We start from the raw sequence: 21,555 nt of genomic DNA, 5'->3' as shown, positions 1-21,555 counted from the left end.
AATGTGGGTCTCTTAGTTTAGTACTCAGAAATAAAATCTGGGGATGGTCTACAGTGAGTCTACACAGACTGACTTGCCTTTCTCTTAGAAGGTTCAAGTTACCTTTTCTCAAAGCAATCTGCTTATCTATTGTCCTGATGCAAATTTGTATAGCCATGTAGTTCTGTAGATAGGAATAATTTTATGGTTGAGCTGAGAATCTTCCCAGAGAGCATTTCACTTTTAGGCATCTGTCAAATCTTCTCAAAACCTACATTTGTGTCACTATTGGGCTACTGTCAACATCCAATTCTTCGTTACAGTAATACTTTCATACATATAGAGGTGGATATATTTTAATAGATTATTGACAATATGTATTTAGGCATCCCTTAATTGCATACTATAAAAGTGAATATAACTGCATATTAAGTGAGACAATGGGCCTTTATTCAGAGTCTTAAAATACAGTTTACTGTGACACTTAGAAGACTCTAAGAAACAGTCACCGGTTTTTAATAACAGTCATCCATCTTCTTTTTCTGATGCTGTTAACATAAAAGGAAAGAGGCTTTCTCAAATTGAAATGTTATCTGATTTGGGTGTTTAACATTTCTACTACTAACTTTGTAAAGTTACTTCTGTTCTTTGTAAAGGCACAAGCTATGAATATTTTCAAGATGTGATGGTATACATATAAGTATATGCAGGGTCAGAACTTTAATTTTTGAAATGTATCATACAAGAAGTCATAATTTCTTATAATAAACTAGGTCATTAAATGACACCATTTTAATGCATCAATCAAGTCTTTTATTGGTGCCATTGAAAGCTTTGGACATTTTTACCAACAACATCAGTCTTTATGATCTCCACAATAAGTCCAATGGAGTAAGGGTTCTGAAATCTTGTGATATGCTACCTCATTCAAATATTCCAATAAAGATATGTTTAGCTCAGTGCTTCTCAAGCTTGATTATGCATAAAAATCACCTGGGGATCTTGTTAAAATGCAGATTCCTATTCAAGTGGGGCCTGAGATTCTGGTTTCTAAAAAAGCCCCTAGATGATGTGGATGCTTTTGATTCAGAAAGCTTACTAGGAATAGCAGCAGCCTAAGCCTTTTGTGGATCACACATTTTACGTAGGCAGATAGTTTGGCAATTTCCCTTCCATACTTTGCTTATTTTGATAGAGACAAATGTCGAGTGGCAATCATTTCTGAACATTCTGCTTGTACCTTGTTTGGGTTTGTCTCGCATAGGGGTCATGTAACCTTCTTCATCCAGCTCTCCTCGTGGGCTCCGTTCTGGGGCGAACACTGTGGGGTCAGCGCTGTACCTCTGCGTGCTGCTGTCCTCTTGGACGTGGGGTGCCACGGACTTGCGTAAGGTGCCGTTACAGCAGGAGTCATCAAAAATCTCGGCGGTAGCCCCCTGAGCAACGGGGGCTTCTGGGATCGTGCTGGTGGTGGCCCTATAGGGCATGGGCACTCCTTGTTCTGCAGCAAAACCCCCATCTCGGTACACAAACTGGTTCTGTCAATAGTAGAAACACATTTGGACCAAAGGTATTGTTAGGAATAGCTGTCAAAAATATGGATGTTAATAGCCAAAAGAATATGGAAATTTGTCTTTCAGAGCAAAGTCAGAGTTTCTTAATTGAGTTTTTACCCCTAATAGTCAATGAGTTTGAATTAGACTAGAAACACCTAAAATTCCAATTTTTCTTATAAAATAAATCAATTGTGGGAAAACATTTTGGAAATATATATTTTAATTTTACTAACCACCTAACACATGATCTAATAAAAAGTATTTCATGTTCCTATCCCACAACTGCCTATTTTTAATGTAAAAATTCAAAGTGACTCTTCAAGACAAATGGCAATGTCATTAACTATAGGCAATTGCCATTAAGAACAGAAGTACAGTGATGCAGTTTGAATGGTGATGTTTCCTTATTGCCTTCTAGTCTGTGGTTACTGTGACTCTGAGTCTCTAGTATCTAACTAGAGAATCACCACTGAGATTCTGACTTTTTAGCCCAAGACCTATAATCGTGGAAGTAAAGATAACCTCTTTACCCAGAAGCATGATGTATGAGCCCAGGTAAATTCTTCAGATAAAAATCAAAAGCTACTGTTGATGCATGATATCTCAACACTGGATTATCTACTGAGATAAAACATATCTACATAGGCAGGTACACAATCTACAGTAAATTCTTAACTCACTGTTGGCAAAGGCAAAATGAGGAAATTATGGTGAGGCAAGGGAGGAAACATGATAAGCAAAGACCAAAAATCCTAAAAGATGAAGGTTGATTGTGAAATACTTACTCCTGACATGGGGGTGTAGGCAGGAGGAGGGCTGTGTCCAATTTCACTCTAATAGGAAAGAAAAATGGAATGATGGATGTAATAAGAGGTAACATGAATGAAAAAAAACAAAAAAGAACAGAAAAAAAAAAAAGAAAAGCCACATGAGTTGTATGAATCAAAGGGGAAAACATGCACAACAGTGACGTTTGCTAAACAGTAAAATTTTATGCACTCTGACGACAAGCAAGTTTATTTATATTTTCTGAGGATGTTGAATATTTTAATTCAATCCCTGTAAAGAAGAATTATATAGAAAAAGTAAAATTTTAAATGGATTAAAAATAAAGTTGACAATAAATGTTCTTCTGATTAACCCTGGAAGAAAGGGAAAAGCAGTAAATTAACTTGAGTTGTAAATGAGGAACCCTTTCCTTTGTTACATGTTAAATAACTGGAATGGCCACATACCACAGCATTAACTTTCCTCTCATAGGAAGAAACTTATCTAAAAGGAGATAGAGGTGGACTTCAACTTGCCTGGAATAATTTTTGCTATCAAGTTACATTTATTTTTCCCCATTTCAGCAAAGGGTCAACTTCTTAGCCTCTTTTATAAAAAGGTACATAATATTTTCTCATCAGTCTTTTTTTTTTTAAGTGAAGAAAAAGCAGAAAATCTTGGAAAATCGTTTCTTTACTGGAAACATGCTTTGCATACATTAATTTTATGTATTTAGAATCAGTTGAAATTAGATTGCAATTAATAAAAAAAGACAGTCTTATGGCTTAAAACTCTAGCCTATGGGTTAAATAAAAGTCAATATAAAAATATGATAAAATATTAAGGACAACGTTCCTTATGGTAAGTACAGGGGATGTATGAACACAACCTCTGTTTCCTAGCTAAAACTTTTATTTATATATATATATATATATATATATATATATATATATATAAAATCAATCATTTATTAAACACATTTCTTGAGAAACCATGGTCTATGTATGCGCCAGGCACTTTTCTTAGCACTGGAAATAATGAATAATGCAAATAAAAACAGTTGAGTTTATGAACTTTGCATTCTCTACCTTCTGGTACAGAGATGACTAAAATAAACCTGAAAGACAACGTCTTGAAACATCTGTGAAACAGGGCTAAATCTTATTCCAGATCAACGTTTTTATAATTTAGAGATTCACAGACTAATCTAAGAACATGGTCCCATGGAGATTAACCGTTTAATACAAATTAATAACAACTAGATAATATAGTTTTCCTTAATTAACTTAGCCTGCTGGACGAATCAAGGGACAAACTCTGAACCCCTACACTGAATTTACATTTAAACTCTGCCCATAACTGAGTCAATTACATGATGGCATAGAAAATATTTATCTCTTTTCTTCTCTAATAACATAACTAACAACACATTGAAGATTATGAAATGGAAAGTTAGATATATTTAATATGCACTGCATAGGAGGTGCTTTTGTACAATAGACAGATTGTTGTATGGTATGTTAGAAGCTCCAAGCTCCAGTCCCAATTACAAGTGATATGGTCAATCGTGAAATATCTCGGACCCTCATTTTCATCCTTGGCCTATTTTATTCTTAATGAAGATAAAGTACAATATTATATATAGATGAACTTTTTAAGCTCTGTACTATTATACAAATGTAGGGAATATGTGAAATTTAAATGTTCACACCTGCTAAGTCAAATGTTTAAAGTCAAGCAATCAAATTGCCAAGGCTTCTCATCAAAGAAGCATTTTAAAATGCCTACTTGTCTTCCATAGCACCTTAAATATAGGTACATTTTGCTACCTTTTAGAGTGTCATAAAATAAAATTCATTTGTTCATAAAATTTGAGAAATAAATTTTCCATATAGTCCAGTGATATGTAAAATAGAGGGCTGGTACAAAAATATGACACCTGCCTGCTGGACCTTTATCATATTACAACCTTGGCCTTACCCTATCATTAAACCTGGATTATTTGGCAAGCATTTAGCAAATATTTATTAAATTGCTACAGTGAAAGCACAGGAATTACGGTAGATGCTGGAGATACCATGATACACTAGGAGAGGCATGTCCAGTGGCCTTTTGTAATTTACATTGTACTATCAAACATTACCTGAGATTATTAGAAGAAAAGGTAAGAGTAAGGTGAGGCTGGAGTGAATTTATTTCAATTTCATGATTAGATATTAAAAGGCAACGTATTCCAAAATATTCATAATCACCAGTGTTCCTTTGACCTCTTCTTTTGCAAGAGTTGCTATACTGGGTAATGTTCGATTAGAATCACGGCTGAGGAAACAGCACTGCCTGCTGCACATTTAACATTTTATAAAACTTGAGAGATAAATGATCAAAAGAGTAACTCACAAGTCATTCTTCATCAGGAAATACTTTATTATCTATATTCATTACCTGGGCTAGACCGCCTTCAATTGTAAAGGTGTTGTATTAAAAATAACTAGATCTCTTGCAGTTAGTCTGTTCCAAGACACAAAGTGCAGCCACGCTTTATTAGAATGGATCCGCTGTCCTTGCTTTGACAAGTCTTTCAGTCAGCAACCTGCCAACTCTGTATCTAGACACACTGCCAGAGACCATCACAGTAATAGGAGTGTCTTCATGCTTTTTCTAGTTTTCAGCATTAAAATGGAAAAAAAGCTAAACAAAATTCCCTTAGCATTCATTGTTTTTAGGGTTACTGGCTGCTTTTTATGTTTCTGTTTCCATTTTTTCCATTTGCCTTTTTTCCCTTTTCCATGATAAAAAGCATCTCATTCATATCTCCCTGGAAGGGCAATGCAGCTACAAGGGAACATCTGTGAGGCCAATTAGCTGGGCTGGAAATGTGATATAATTGTTGTTTAAATATATTTAAATTACATGTTAATCACTATGTCATAATTTATAGGCTTTGAAAATAACTTTTTGTACTTGAGAGCCAAGCCAGACTTTACTTGTTTTTGCTGTTTTTAGTTTGTAACAAGCTCTTCTCTTTCCCCACACAACCATCCCCCAGTTCCCCACGCTTGAAAAGCTGAACTTTTAATATTGGAAAGAATGACAGCTGCAAGTAAATTGGTTGAGTAAAAATTAAGATCCCCACAATCAGAATGAGCTGCAGTGACCTTAACGTTCTAAGCAGAACAAAGCAGTGCTCTCAGTTAAAAGGCTTTCATTTTTTTTTTTTTTATTGTGCCACTTTCTGCTGTCTGTCAAAGCCCAGCTTTGACGATCTTCAGGAAGCAGCACTGGGTACATCTGTTCAATTAACTGGTGAGGGGATTTACAGTCAGCAGGACAAAGATAGAAAGAGGTGGGCTATGAACTGGCAGGTGATCTGGAGCTTGCTCCTGGTGGGGAAATATGTAAGGGTGATGAAGAGAGTCAAGTTTAATTTGTGGCCACAATCACTGGGACACTGTATGATTAACTCGGACCCAAATGCCAGGGGTTATAGAGATGGCAAATGTCAACAAATACATCCAATACAGTACTAAGTGCACTTTTGGATACATCATGTCCTAAAATTTACTTTTCAGTTGAATGATAAAGATTTGAACCTTTGTCTTACTACATGTATTGCATTTCTCATATTTATCGTATTAATTAAAACGTATTTATTTTATATTATTCCTGGGAAATGTTTAATTGTTAACTAGATGAACTGTGTCCTGTGATATTTTTCTAAATATTATACAAATGTATCTTCTTAGGAGACAAACAAAAATACATGCTTAATGCCTAACTTCTACCTAAATTAAACATGTGCTTAATGAGAGAGAGTTGTTTTTAATCTTCAGATAATTGTTACTTGTAATATTAACTATAGAATTAAAGTTTCTAGGGCCAAGAATCACTCTAAATCCTTTTAACTAAAATGGCACGTGTCTCTATAAGACGGTGCTAATCCACCAGCACTGATATATTACCTAGACACTTCCACATAGTAATTATTAAGGGTTCTCAATTTTTTATCCTCCTTGGAATATATCCTTAACACTCTGATGGGCATTTTCACATTTCACAGGTCAGGTAGCAGATAGATAAATTTTTTTTTCGTTTTCTTTCGTTATGTACAATTCCTGATGTATGGTTATACCTCTATATCTTTTTTACAACTAAGTTCAATATACCAGCGTTTGAGACATCTGGATTTTGAATCTTCATTTTCCATAAGGCAACCAGAAGAAAACAAGCAAAATGTGTTCATATTCCTCAAACCAGTAAGAACTGGGGAAGCCTATTGCATCTAGGCAGCTGGCTCACACACACACATGCATATGTGTGAACACATATGTTACACAAAATGCCTTTTGTCTCTTTAGATATGTGTTTATTTATTAATGTACTCATTTATTTATTTAGTTTGATTACGTGAGATGCTACTTTAAAAAACTTTGTTTTTACACACACACACAAGTTAATAATGATAATATAATAATAAATAAAAATATATTATAATGATATAAAATTATAATAAATAAATAAATTAATAATAATGACCCTAAGCCCCACCTGAAGGAGTATTAACTTGTGCTTTCATTCTTTGTTCACTTTTCACTAACCCTAGAACTTAATTATAAAGTCTACTCCTTCACAGATGAATATATTACTTCTCTTAGGAAAATTGAGAAATAGCAAGGGAAACCAACATGTATTGTATACCTACCATATACCACAGACTAAAATATTTTAGGTTTTATTTATTCATATGACCTTTCAAGGTAAATATGATTATTAAAAATTATGACTCCCATTTTGAAGATGAGAAAACTGAGCCTCAAGGAAAATAACAGTCTTTCCCACGCACACACACAGCCACTGGCGGCTCTCTGAATCCTACATCTTTTTATTATGCCACATGTAGATTTTGACTTTAGCATTTCTATTTTCTGTTTCCCCTCCCTCTGCCCCTGCATAATGCCTCAACTCTTCTCTCAAATAAGATTTCATGGTTTCCCTTTCTTATGAAAAACGAATCTGAAGGAGAGATTTGAGAAATTAACTAGCCTTAGTTATAAAATACTGAAAATGCCTTACAATGTTGCCCCTCCCATCTTACTTGCATTTTAATTTACTACAAGGACTTAAACAGAAAAGGAACTAAAAGTAGAATGTTAAGTGCTAATAGAAGATATATATATATATACATACACACATTATGGTTTTAGATCAACAAAAAACGACTGTTAGGGAAGAATACACACACACACACACACACACACACACACACACATATATGTATCTCTTACCTGGACAAGAGCAAAAACCAACCCTGAAGCAGGAGGAGATGGTTTGACATAATGGGAGAGCACAAAGATCTTCCATGACAGCACTCTTGCTTATGGATTTATTGTTCCTAGTCCAGGACTTAGTCAATAAATTCCTCTTCTTGCTCCACTAAGGGTAAGTAAGCTATTGTAACCCCAGGCAGCAGTTCCTATAGCCTTTCCAAATATTAGTAGAACAAGAAGATATTGCTTCTTAAAATATTCATGGCTAGATGAGTCAACAAAATGGGAGCTGAAAACTCCTCACTTCATACCTTTCGGTTTTAAGTGTGTTCGTATTACATGATGAAGTTGAAGAACATTATTAGCACAGTCAAAAAAGAAAGGATATAAAGAAATGTGATTTTACATTAGTGCCAACATTCCTTAGCTTCATTCAAGATAAGCAATAAGAATTCTGTCACCTTTCTTGAGATTAGTAATCATGTAGAATTTATATCTCTTCATCCTGGGTGCAAGTTCTAAATGTATTTTTGTTTTTAGTTCTGGCAACTTTCTTTTGCATTTCTTTTGCCTCTTTATTTTGTTTAAATTTCTTTTCACAAGCATGTTGTAATATCTGAACCTTTTCCTAATTATCACTTAGCTACTAGTTGACATATGTAGCTAGAAATCTAAAAAGGAGAACTTCCAGGGGGTTCCTTAAACATATTGCGACAGTTCTTTTCAGTTACAGAGTACACAGCTATTTTTCTTAATTTTTAAACTCATCCTTGAGAACACCTAGTTCAATTGCACTATCTGTTTGAGTCTAAACGAAATCATTAAGCCTTTACTATGTCCAAATTCTTAGGTACTCTAATTCTTCAAGTACATCCAAAAGTTATCTGTCTCTGTGCTTGATTGTTTTTTATCCCAATATCATGAGGATTATTTAGTGAAGACTTCTTAGTACATGAAAAATGCATTGAGGTCAGGCAAGTTTTGAAGACGAAAATACCATAGACATGGAGCAAGCAGCCACATGAGGTCCTTCTACCTCTAGGGTTACATTCTTGAACTTTTTGTCATTAAACCATGTGACTTTTAACAAATTCCTTAATCTCTTGAACCCTCAGTTTATTTAGCTCTGAAAAGAAGAATGGGGCTATAAAACAGGTAACGGGAAAGATCCCTTCCAACTATCAAATTATATGTATGTAAAATGAATATTCTGCATGAAGCCCATACCATTGATTGCTAAATATTGTAAAATGTGATTAGCATTAAAGCAAAGGCATCTTATAAACTTTTCTCACATAAACTTTTTTAAAGTATATTAATTATTTTTTTCTTTTTTCCCTTTTCTCTAAATGGAGTATCTATGAAATACCTTAGACTATATGCAAAATATGATTATGCTCTAGGGAGGCAAGACCACATTTGGATGTGACTAATGAAGATAAAATTTTGAATTGAAGTTTTATAATTTAAATTTTCCATTTTACTGATGGATACACTGATGCTCTAAGACGTTAGGTTAATTTTTCAAATCACACAACTAGTTAGCAACAGTACTAGAAACAAGATTCCCTGAGACTCCCTTTAATGTACATCCCATTATACTTACAGCCTCAAATTGGCATTAATAAATGATAAAAAGTCAGTTTTAGAGTTTTGGAGGTAAATTTGATGTTTTTCAGAAAAAAATATTTTCCTCAATAGAGCCAAAAGCATTTGCCTTAAACCATGATGGCATTTATTTACAGTTGAAACATATACTGATATAGTCTTAAAGTGAATTTAATGCAGCTTTGGTTATAAGACAAATATATACATCATTTTTTTCTTATTGAATAGGCTATATGTTTATTAGACAAAAGGGATACCCTAATATTAAGTACTATAAATAAAAGCTGTCCTTATATCATTTGATTAAAAGCAGTGTTGATTAAAATGATACTTTACTTACAAAACAGATTAGCCTCCATGTAGAGAGAAAATATTATTTAAACCTTCTAGCTATAAAAGCCAGTAATTATACATATGCTTATTGTCAGTTGACATATTTTCACTTTCATAGTATTTATCTCTATCTGTGTAATTAGATAATGTATGGGAAATACAGAAATAGTTTAAAAATTAAGTAATCTATAGCCGGGGTCCTCAACCCCCGGGCCGCGGACCGGTACCGGTCTGTGGCCTGTTAGAAATCAGGCCGCACAGCAGGAGATGAGCGGCGGACGAGTGAGTGAAGCTTCATCTGCCTGCCCATGGTTCCCCGTGGCTCGAATTACCGCCTAAACCATCGCCCCCGTACCCGGTCCGTGGAAGAATTATCTTCCACAAAACCGGTCCCTGATGCCGAAAAGGTTGGGGACTGCTGATCTATAGGGCAAAATGAAAACAAACAAACAAACAAACAAAATTATAGACACTCTGAATGTCATGAATGCCATTACTTTAGAATTTGAAATGCTAAGTCTTGGCCTGGGTATAATAGGTTTCCTTTTATACTATTAGTAAAGACTGACTTAAATCACAATTTGTGTGTTTGTGTGTGTGTGTGTCTGCACACATGTGCACATGTGTATATATGTATTCATATACACATTAAGAAAATTAATTGCTTAAAACAAGATAACAAAGTTTTACTTAACTCATTCAAACTAACACATTTTCTTTTACAGGTTGTTAGCCCATTTGTGGGCTTGTTTTTGCTTTGTTTCCACTGTTTTTCACATGTGGATATTATTTATCAGCAAATGAATCGTGTTCACTGAAATACCATTTACAAAGGTTCTACTTGGAAATGTTTGTTTAGTGGTTATTCAGAGTTATTCTATTTACTTGCAAATAATAAGCAACAGTAAAATACTTTATATTTCAACCTCCTCTTTAGCAATAATCCAAGCTCTGGAAGTTTTATTATACATTCAAAATAACAATGACAGTATTTAGAGCAATCTGTGTGTGAGAATGTAAAAAATATGAAGGGCATAGTTTGTGTGTTAGGAGATGGAAAACAAATAATATAGAAAACAGAATTGCAAATTTTATAAATCTAATTTTGGTACATAGATTTTATTCAGTGTCTTAAATGATAGGTGTTGGTAACAAGCAAACAAGTTACCAAAATACAGATAACACTTTCAGTGTTCCTATCATTTCAGTGTGGATTAGGTTGGATATATCTTGTTATGCTAGTTTATGCAAACTGTTCACCAGATAAAAAGTGAATTGGTTACAATGGTTGATTTGTCCAACTACTGCTCTTTAAGCTAGCAGGTGGCACAGCTGTTGCTGTACATAAAAAGATTTCTAACAGTCCACCTGGAATTAGGACATCTGGTTTGTGCGAGCTGATCTGAATAATGTACTGTGCATACTTGGGTACAGCTACTAACAGAGCAAACAGCACATGGCTCTCCCATCAGCCCAGAGCAAACACCAGTTACATTTCACAGAAGCTGGCTGCTATTTACAATTGTTCTGAGCCAAAATGAATATCAGATTAAAGGCAGTACCCCAAGAGAAAAAACCTCTCCCCGAGAGCTACTTGTTGCCCATAGTCTAAGGAGTTTTTACCATTTTCAAAAATCCCCCAAATTTGATTTTCCTGCATATAAAAAGGAAGAAGAAAAATATATAAAGAATTCCTGCATCTATTTGTGAACCACTTTGGAATTTCCTAAAATAAAAAATGACCAATACTTCTTAGTTTCCTATTTAAACCGTTTGCTGTCAAAGTCAACCTAGATTAGCCAGAACCATGGTCATAATAGTTTCCTTTCAAGTTCTAAAATGGCTAACAGTTTAATAAAAAATATGAAGAAGGCAAATAAATATAATAGACCAGAAACTGGACAGTCTAATTTAAATCTGACATGGATGCCAGAGATCACCCAATTGCTTTCTCCCTATTTTCAGCTATGGTAATAGAGATGGAAAGCGACTTTCCTCAAGGTCACGCAGCTAGTTACTAACAAGCAAAAATCAATGGGCCCAATTAGAAAAATATTTTTATGGTTTACTATGAAACAAAAATCAATCTGCTTGGTATCCTTAGATTATGTCTGCATAGCTTAGTCAGGGGCAAGCCAGGTGAAACTCTAGAGCAATGAAGTCTGATTTCTACATTTCCTTTTCAATTTCAAGCCCATGATTTTTTACTCCTCCCTGACAGACTCCAGAGCCCACTGATTCTTGTCCTGGTTCTATAGGAAATGGGATCATAACATCCTCCCATAGAAGATGTAACATTCTGAGTCAGTAACTTACACGCCCAAACCTCCTCTCTTATCTACAGCCTTATCCTCTTCTCGGGGACTGGGCTGTAGTTAGGCCAGAGGGCATCCATGTAGTCTGATTAATTTGGAGAAATTTTCTCAAATTGGTGGTAGTAGATCATAATAGCCCCACCTCAAGTAACACTGAACTATTGAGTACCAATGTGTACTCACATAATTAACTGCTGACCTGACATCTCTACTGGAATGTTCCATGGTTTTTCAAAAGTCACATTTTCAAAATTGAAATGAACATCTCCTCTCCTGACACTAAATGGAATTCTCTTATATTTTTTGTTTGGTGAATGGTATCAACAAGTTAACTACTTGTGTAAGTTAAATATCTCAGTGTCATCTTTGACTTCAACTCTATCTCACTCTTCATAAGCATCCAAAGTCTACCCATTTAAACATCTTAATACCTCAAGAATCCAACCATTTTCTCCATCCTCATTGATACTATTTTAGTTGTGGTTTTAAGGTGCCATATAATTTATCATTCTAAATGGAGATTTTGAGGGTAAAAGAAAGTGCTATTAATAATTAAGCCAGGATAATAGACGTATACCAGGACTCTCTAGGGAAAACAGGCACAGCACACGTGATGAACTTAATGATGACCTAATTTCTTGACTAGACTACTGTAATAGTTTTCTAGTTGATCTCCTTGATCTTTGTCTTTCCTTTTACTCCAATCTAATATTCACATTTCATCCCCCTGCTTAAAAACCTACAAGACCCCTTCTTGCCTCAAGTTAAAACAAGTCTCAATTTCCTGTGGCACTGAAAGCTTTTGGTAGCTATGGTTCCTGCCAATTTCTCCAGCTTCACCTCTCTGCTCTCTCCTCCTATGCCTCCAGTCAAACAAAGTGCTGGCAGTTCCTCCCATGGTCCATTACCTTTGTCACCTCCAGTCTCTGCCCAGGCTCCAGCTGTTTCCTCAATGCTCTTTCTAGCTTTTTTGCCTTGATTACATATTAATTCCATGGAATGTTATCATTGCCCTGATTACACTTAGTTTTTGATTCAAAAATATCATCCAGAACCTATTCTGTGCCCCATGTGAATAATTTAGCAACCGTATTATAATTGTTTATTTACTTCATTGGTATGTCTTCTTTCTTATTTAGAAGAGGACTTACTTAAATTTACCATTATATCCTTGATACCTAGCACAGGCAGGGACATGGACATGGTGAATGTTTAGTAAAAGTATATTGAATCAAAGGATGGTTAGATGGAGAAGATATTTAAACCCAAAGTTTGGCTTTATTAATGAGAATCTCAGGGCCTTCAGCCAGGAAGTGGGATATGTTTTACAGAATAAAGGATTTTAGCATTCCTTAAATTATATATTACACACATCTTATTCTGCAGATACTCAGGGTGAGTCCTAAATTGAAATTGAATCCCAATACAATTATCTGAATATTATATCTTATCTAGTACACTCATTCTTCCTGTCAATTAGGTACTATTTCTGGAGGCATTGTTTAAAATCTTAATACTAATGACAAAAAAAAGGTATTTTTACAAATAATGAATGGTTACAGATGAAATGGATATTTCACATCTAGTTATAAAGCTTCAGCATTCTATCACTAGTATGACAACACTCACTTGAGACATCTATGTTGAGACATCTATGTATTTCCTAATGCTTTGTAGGTCTAGGAAGCTCAGCCTTCTGCTTTATCCTGAAGAATATAAATTGTTAAGTAAGAACAACAGGAAAGACAAACCCTGAGGATAAATTGCCTGTAGGCGGATGGAGAATGTAGTTTTGACCCATAAGATCAAACACAAATCACTACAAGTATCCATTTTAAGTGGTACATACCACCCACCTATATTTCTGTGCATATCACAGAACCTATAGGGAAGAGTCATTTTAAATGTTTCAAAAAGGCTTTTTAGAATAATAATGGCTAAATAGTATAGAAGATCAAAGTTATAAACAGATTAAATTCTAAATGTCTAGGAAAGGAAGAAGCTACATGAGAAGAGCACTTGATTAGGGAAGAGAACTGCCACCCAACAGCTCTGCCGCTGTAGATAAATTTTCCTCAAAGCTTAGTGTCCACATTTGTAAAATGGAAATAATAATGTCTGTCTGCCCGCTTTATGAGTTTTATAAGTTCATGTTCATGGTAAATATCTTTGAAAAAAATGTGTTATATAAATGTGCAACATGATATTTTTTTCTAGTAATCAAAAAGAAAATACAGCTGAATGCTGACTTGTCCAAGTAACACTCATACAACACCATACTAAACGCTGCAAACCAAGCAAGCATATGTTTCTTGTATACTAGAATAAAAGTATGCAAACAGCTACCTATTTTTTATCTGTGTGATGATAGAGTTCATTTCGCAAATTTAGTATCACATGTCATTTGAAACAACTGTCAAAAGGAATTGGTGTTACTGATACAAATAAAAAATAATTTACAAGTTTCAGTTGAATATATATATATATATATATAGAGAGAGAGAGAGAGAGAGAGAGATTAGTACATCATTTAAAGTAATCGTAGAACATTTCTTTGAAAATAAAAAAAAATGATATGCTTTTCTTAGTACAGCAGTAAATCAAAGCAAGACCCTTCAGAGATCTTTCAGCACTTAGACACAGAAAGGTGCATATTAAATATTCAATAATAAATTCCTTAAGCTGCTAGAATGAATTCACTGAATGACCTAACAGTAGAGATTATGATGAATTGAAATAAAATCTTCATTACTTTTGTTTTCTTTAGATGATGAGGGTGCTAGAGTCAAGGGAAGTCAAACATTAGAAATTCCCATCTCTAGAGAACATGGGTTGGCCTTGATTTTCTTGAACCATTTCTACACATCCAGACAGACTCCTCATAATAAATGTCTCAGAATTCATGCTGAGGCATTGTCAACAGGCCAAGAAGTCCTCAGTCCGGAATGTGCACTTAGATTAAATGTTTCCTTCCCTGCTATCACTGATGTTTTCAGGGAAAGCTGGCACATTAAGAGAAGCACATAGTAATATAAGAAATGTTTGAACTCTCCTACCCTGTTTGGTGGAGAGAGAATTCCTATGTGTTACCTCTTTAATAAGTTAAGATTTGAAGCATTTTATAGATTTTAAATGTATGCTAAACACTCTTAAGAAAGACATGTCTTGGAAAGAAAGTAGCTAAGTTACAGAAAAGTGCTTAGCTTTGCAATCTGAAATAATTTGATAAATGACTTGGAGTTGGGAAAAATAAAATAGATTAGATTTTTCCACATATTGTATACTCCAGGCTTTTTCCCAAGGTCTACCAAACAAACAACAAAAAAAGTACTAGACAGACAAGAAAAGCCCCTAGTTTATTTCCCAGGCCACTTTGTCCTTTATTATGTACTAGCACAATTATTATTTATCATTTCTAAAGAAGATATTAAGCCAAGGTGCAGCTATGTTCTGACAAAATAAAATATTAATACTTGATCTTATGAACATAATCAAAAAGGAGACTGTGGTTGGTTGTCTTTCATGCCATAAGTCTTAAACGCTAAACATCCCAGGCTCTCATAGGAGCCTTTACTCTTTTTATTTGTAAGTATATATCCAAGAGTTTTACAAACTGTATCTATTTCATATGTGTTATCCTTTAGGATGCAAGCTCCTTAAATACATAACCAACTAGTTGTATTAGTATCTCTCTTCTTTCTCCCAAATTTACTTATCTAAATATTAAAAATATACCTAGTAGCTCAGATTTTGCCAAAAACAATGCATGAGAAGAGGATGTTTGGATCATTCTTATGACTGATCTCTTAAATTCTTATTGAAAGATAGGTAACCAAAAGCTCAGGTGAGAGCAATTAGGAATAAAATCAGCACACTGACAGCACTTTTAGGATTTTAATCCAGTCTGTTGCCATACAGAAGCATACTGAATGTCAATTATGCAGGAGGAGAAGATATTTCCAAGGGAGCTTGATGTAACCCCAGGTTGTGAATTATTTGTTTTGAAATGCCTTCATATTTTCCTGCTTGGAAATTCTGGTCAAGAGAAGAGCAAAAACAAGTAGCAAGCTCATCCTAAGCATATGGTCAGGTGAACATTCATAAAATATTTAGCAGCCCACAAATAAAATTTTTAAAAATGCTACATCACCCGCCTCCAGAAGGGAGGAAGGAAGCACAATAAATAAAGGGTTGTTTGTTATTATATTAAATTTCCGGGGTCCACCCCATCCAACTTGAGTTTCTAAATACCAGAAGCCCCAAAGGAAGTTTTCACTAAAGTGCTATTTGGAACTAGGAACACAGACATAGGAATTCTTTCTCCACCAAACAGGGTAGGAGAGTTCAAACACTACTTTACTATCGCTGATGTTTTCAGGGAAAGCTGGCACATTAAGAGAAGCACATAGTAATGCAAGACATGTTTGAACCATCACTTAGGTCAAACTTCTCATGCAGTCTCCTTTGACTCAGGAGAGAATCAGTCTTTGTTTTAGTTCAGATTTTAAAAAGCAGTCATAATTTTCTTACTAGAAGCAAAGCTGGCCTTGTTACTTCCCTCTTAAAAAAAACAACTTGTTCAGATGACCCCAGATGCATTCTGTTTGCCCCTATTGTAACACTTTTCTCATTGCATTTTATTGCCTAGCTACTTATCTGCAAATTTCTTGAGGGCAGGACTGGATGTGCCTCTAATGGGCAACCATGGGATTAGATACATAGTAGACACCTTAATAAGTGTTTGATCAATGAATAAATGATTGAATAAATAGATGCTCTTCGATATGTGCCTGAAATAATCAGCTATTTGAGTGAGGTAAGTGAAAAATTTTGAGTCTGATTTAGTGAATAAGCAGCTACTAGTAAGATTATTTAGATAGTTCCTTAAAGATCGAAATTAACAATTATGAGGAATTTAATGATAAATTAAAAAGTTAAAATTATTTACTATTGTATTCATCTCTTTTTTTTTTTTTTTTTTTGCGTTACGTGGGCCTCTCACTGTTGTGGCCTCTCCCATTGCGGAGCACAGGCTCCGGACGCGCAGGTTCAGCGGCCATGGCTCACGGGCCCAGCCGCTCCGCGGCATGTGGGATCTTCCTGGACCGGGGCACGAACCCGTGTCCCCTGCATCGGCAGGCAGACTCTCAACCACTGCGCCACCAGGGAAGCCCTATTCATCTCATTTTTAAAGAACTGAGTACTGAACTTATGGCAATGATAAAACAGCAAAAACAAACCAAAAAAAGTGGTCAGCAGCAGAATGAGAAGCAATGCATCATTGTGGTGAAGAGTATGGCCTCTAGGAATACAGAGCCAGGTTACCTGTTCTGTCATTTAATATCCATGGCTCAATTTCACCATGTACAAAACATGATAATAATAGTAAATATCTCATAGGGTTTTCATGAGATTAAATAAACTAATAAATATTATACGGTTAATATGTTACCTGGCACATAATAAGTGGTAATAGTTGTCACTTATTATTATGTATTCTGTGAGTCATCTCATATTGTTAAAAATATATGTGATCATTAGGAGTAAAAGAATGAGTTTAGTCATTTAAACTCAGGAGTAACCAATAGCTTGGTCTCTGTAACACAGAACTACAGTACCTGGCTCTAAATAAGAAGAAATTATACCAAACTCCAAATGAATCTGAATAACATACATTTCAATGTCTCCAATATGCAAAGAATTTTAAACATTATTATTGTCTTCCAGAGAGGGAAAACAATTAAGTATGGATGTTACTACAACCCAGGAATCCCACTACTGGGCATATACCCTGACAAAATCATAATTCAAAAAGAGTCACGTACCACAATGTTCATTGCAGCTCTATTTACAATAGCCAGGGCATGGAAGCAATCTAAGTGTCCATCGACAGATGAATGGGTAAAGAAGATGTGGCACATATATACAACGGAATATTATTCAGCCATAAAAAGAAATGAAATTGAGTTATTTGTAGTGAGTTGGACGGACCTAGAGTCTGTCATACAGAGTGAAGTAAGTCAGAAAGAGAAAAACAAATACCATATGCTAGCACATATATGTGGAATCTAAAAAAAAAAAAAAAGGTTCTGAAGAACGTAGGGGCAGGACAGGAATAAAGATGGAGACGTAGAGAAGGGACTTGAGGACACAGGGAGGGGGAAGGGTAAGCTGGGACAAAGTGAGAGAGTGGCATGGACATATATACACTACCGAATGTAACATAGATAGCTAGTGGGAAGCAGCCACATAGCACAGGGAGATCAGCTCCGTGCTCTGTGACCACCTAGAGGGGTGGGATAGGGAGGGTGGGAGGGAGGGAGACCCAAGAGGGAGGAGATATGGGGATATATGTATATGTATAGCTGATTCACTTTGTTATACAGCAGAAATTAACACACCATTGTAAAACAATTGTACCCCAATAAAGATGTTAAAAAAAATGAAGTATTGATACAACAACAACAAAAGTATGGATGTTACTAAACTATGTCTATAATTCTCGTTGGACAAAGCAAATGAAATTGCTTGTGAATTAAACTTCTAATTTCTTCCCCTCTCTGATTTACAGTACTTCTTTCATCACAACACAGAAAATATTTTACAGCAAGAGATACCGTCACAGTATTTGCAATTTTTTCCACAGTGGTCTACTCCTCTCTCAATTCAGCCTTTGCTCAAGTGTAATGAGAGGCTGGTCCATAGTCATTCATTTACAGTGTCTGAGTGAAAACTACAGAACTTTTCATCTGGGCAGGTGAATGGCAAAAGGGACTGAAACACAAGATGCTTGTGATGAGGGTGTGTCAATGGCAGAAAGTGCACAAAGGAAAGCTGATGAGCGAGCCCACTCCCCGCTACCCACGACCATCCTCTCCAATCCGTTTCACGGAGCAATCAAAGGATATTCTGAACCTCCCCAAATGCCATCAATCCTTATTGAGAAGGAAATAGAACATCTCTCTCTTAAGCCTTTGCAGGAGTAATCATCAGAGCAAGCTGGCCTGAACAGGGAGCTTTGGCAGACAAAGATGGATTTGTCAAAATAAATAAATAAATACAGACATACATAAGTTAAATAACCTTCACAAAATATGAATAGAAAGTTGATGATAATCTCCCAATTCTATTGTGTAAAGGGTAAAGAAACTCACAGTTGTGCTCTCCAGGTCTAATACAGTAAAGAATAGGCTTCTTGATGAGATGTTTCCCATAATGTACAGCAGAGCTGGGAATCTTGTGGCAATAATACTAAAAAATAACCATCTAAATGATTTAGATAAAACATTCATTAACATTCCAGATCTAAGTCTCTAAGTGGCCCCTCCCTCCTCTTTGTTTCCTTCCCTGGCTCTGATTTTCTTCTTTAGCACTTTTGAACAAAGAAGGGAAGAAGCCTCTTTTGATTGTTTAAAAAGGCTTCTTAAGCTAGCTGACAATTGCTCAAGTGTAAAATAACTTCATAAAGATCACTGAAATGTTCTTTAACACTAGACTCTCCTTAAACAAGCCATATTTCTGTGGTCCCTGTTGTCTCTGTGTTGCACGGCCTGTTTGGCAGCGTCCAATTCTAGTACCCATGAAGAAGCAGCAAACAATGATGTCAACAAGCTCTTTCAGATGAATCATTATTTAATAGATGAGTCACTCATTTTGGAGTCAGAGGGCCTGATACTGGTTTGGTTCTTGAGTTACCAAGTTCTCAACCAAGTTACCAAGTCAGGGATTTCAATTACTGTGTCCTTGGGATTCTGCTGTGAAAATAAAATGCCTCCTATGTCAAAGTGCTTTGTAAACTTTAAAGCATTATTCTGCTATCTCTTATTTTTGTGAATATTCCAGGAATGAAAGTGACTCTGTTTTTACAATGTATTGCTTGTAGTGGACTTTGAATCCTCAGAGGGTGAGAAGGGGTGAGGGTACTTTTCAAAATAGTAGGCTAAAGTAAAAAAAGGTTTCATAAATATTGTCCCAAATATTTTTTTTTAAATTAAAGAAATAAGAAATCTGTACTAACTGTGTTTTAATAGTTTGAGTAATTATTAGGCTTTTTTTTGGAATGGTCAATTTACAAAATTTAATTGTTTCTTTTAACAATTTATTTTTTACAAGTACTACATTCATATTTTAGAAAAATCATAGAATACATATTAACAGAAAGTAGGAAATAAAAGCCATGCAGTCATAAATAATCACTGTTAATATTTAGATGCATAATATTTGATGTTAGATCATATTGTATATACTACCTTGAAGCATTTTCATTAAAACTATATATTATTGGCATCTTTCCGTGTCAATAAATAACTTCAATAGCATTGCTCTTAATGGCTTTATAGGCTTTTATTTATATGTTGTTTATTATTTTTCAGAGATGATATATTGATTTTCCATGTTCTTTTACCAAATGAAGGGTGGGTGTTAAAAGTTTAGACTGTAGACGAGACAGGTCTGTGTTCAAATCTCCCTTTTTACCATACAAGCTGGAAGTCTCAGCAAAAAGGCTTTGCCTCTCTATGTTTGTTTCTGCCTCTGTAAAATGTAAACAGTAAATTCAGCTTACCCTTGTTGTGAAGATTAAGGGTAATAAATGCAAAAGCTCAGAGCAGAACCTAACACACAAATATGTGATCAATAAGGGGTAGTTATATTTAAGTTTGTGTTTGAAAACTTTGAAACATTTGTAAAACTTGTAAGGATCCTTTTATCTTCAAGCATGTAATTACTGAGTCCCAACACGGACGTTGTTCTCCCTGTTTTTCGTTTCGATTTTGGCTCTATCAGTTCCATTTGATCCTCCTAAACCATTAACTCTTGATTACAGGGAGTCTCACAGGAGAATAAACAGAGGAGGCAAAACAGCAGCAGGCCTCTCATCCCACTCCCAGCAGGAGACTTTTAAACCAATTGATGCTAAATCTCTTTAGACTTGAAGTCAAAAATCAAGATGTCCAGCATTTGGACCAGTAAAAAAGCAGATAGAACCAATAGAGGGTTAAATGTTAGATGTGAGAGATCAGAGCATGGCTTCCCACCTCTCCCTTCAAAGTAAAGGACACGGAGCTCTGGCTTTTACCTTTCCTAGTATCAGTTTACAAACTGTAAGATGAGAGTGTTTGTACTAGAAGGTCTTTAAGACCCCAGCTCTGGCACTCTATGAATATATAACTACTTACATGTCACCTCATACTACAATGGGGCGGCTCGGTGGTGCAAATTACTAAGAGTTGATCTATATACTTGGATCAAGGGCAAACCACACTGGTTATATTTGTATTTGGGGAAAATCTAGTTGAAATGAGTGACTAGAGAAGGACACAAATACCAAGGGAAAGGAAGGAAAAGAAAATGGAAAATAAGAGGGAAGAAGATTATGTTGTTGGTATGGTAAGAAGAGTCAGGTGTCTGTGTGTAAATGGAAGCATGGAATTTTATGTACAGGAAATAACATATTATTATTATTTTGTATTTACTGCCAACCTCCTCTCCTTCCTTAGCTTTGAAGATGGGAAGTTGTAAATATCTTGTCGCCACTTCAGCCAGGGTCAGCGGATCACTCTGATTCACCATGCTCTAGGAAACATACCACCTCTATTGTATCTGCAAGCATGCATTTATAGGCATTGGTATTTAGTTTTAATCTTTCATTTTCCAACAGAAAGAACAGATTTTCTAAAGAATAAACAACTGTAGAGGAAATCACAATGTACTATAGCAAGGAGGTGCTACCCC

General features: G+C 35.3%; 1 protein-coding gene across 1 annotated transcript in view; it reads right to left on the bottom strand.

Moving 5' to 3' along the window:
• Positions 1-21,555, bottom strand: part of ERBB4 (erb-b2 receptor tyrosine kinase 4) — a 1,112,005-nt gene that overhangs the window by 5,956 nt on the left and 1,084,494 nt on the right. Inside the window, exons 26-27 of the mRNA XM_030852949.2 lie at positions 2,321-2,368; positions 1,220-1,517 (exon numbers count right to left, since the gene is read on the bottom strand). Of these exons, the coding sequence (XP_030708809.1) occupies positions 1,220-1,517; positions 2,321-2,368 (346 nt within the window). The remainder of the gene's footprint in view (positions 1-1,219; positions 1,518-2,320; positions 2,369-21,555) is intronic.

Source organism: Globicephala melas, chromosome 7, assembly GCF_963455315.2.
Source record: "Globicephala melas chromosome 7, mGloMel1.2, whole genome shotgun sequence".
Taxonomy (NCBI): Eukaryota; Metazoa; Chordata; class Mammalia; order Artiodactyla; family Delphinidae; genus Globicephala; species Globicephala melas.
The sequence above is the reverse complement of the archived record's forward strand: the minus strand, read 5'-3'. Positions and strand labels throughout refer to the sequence as shown.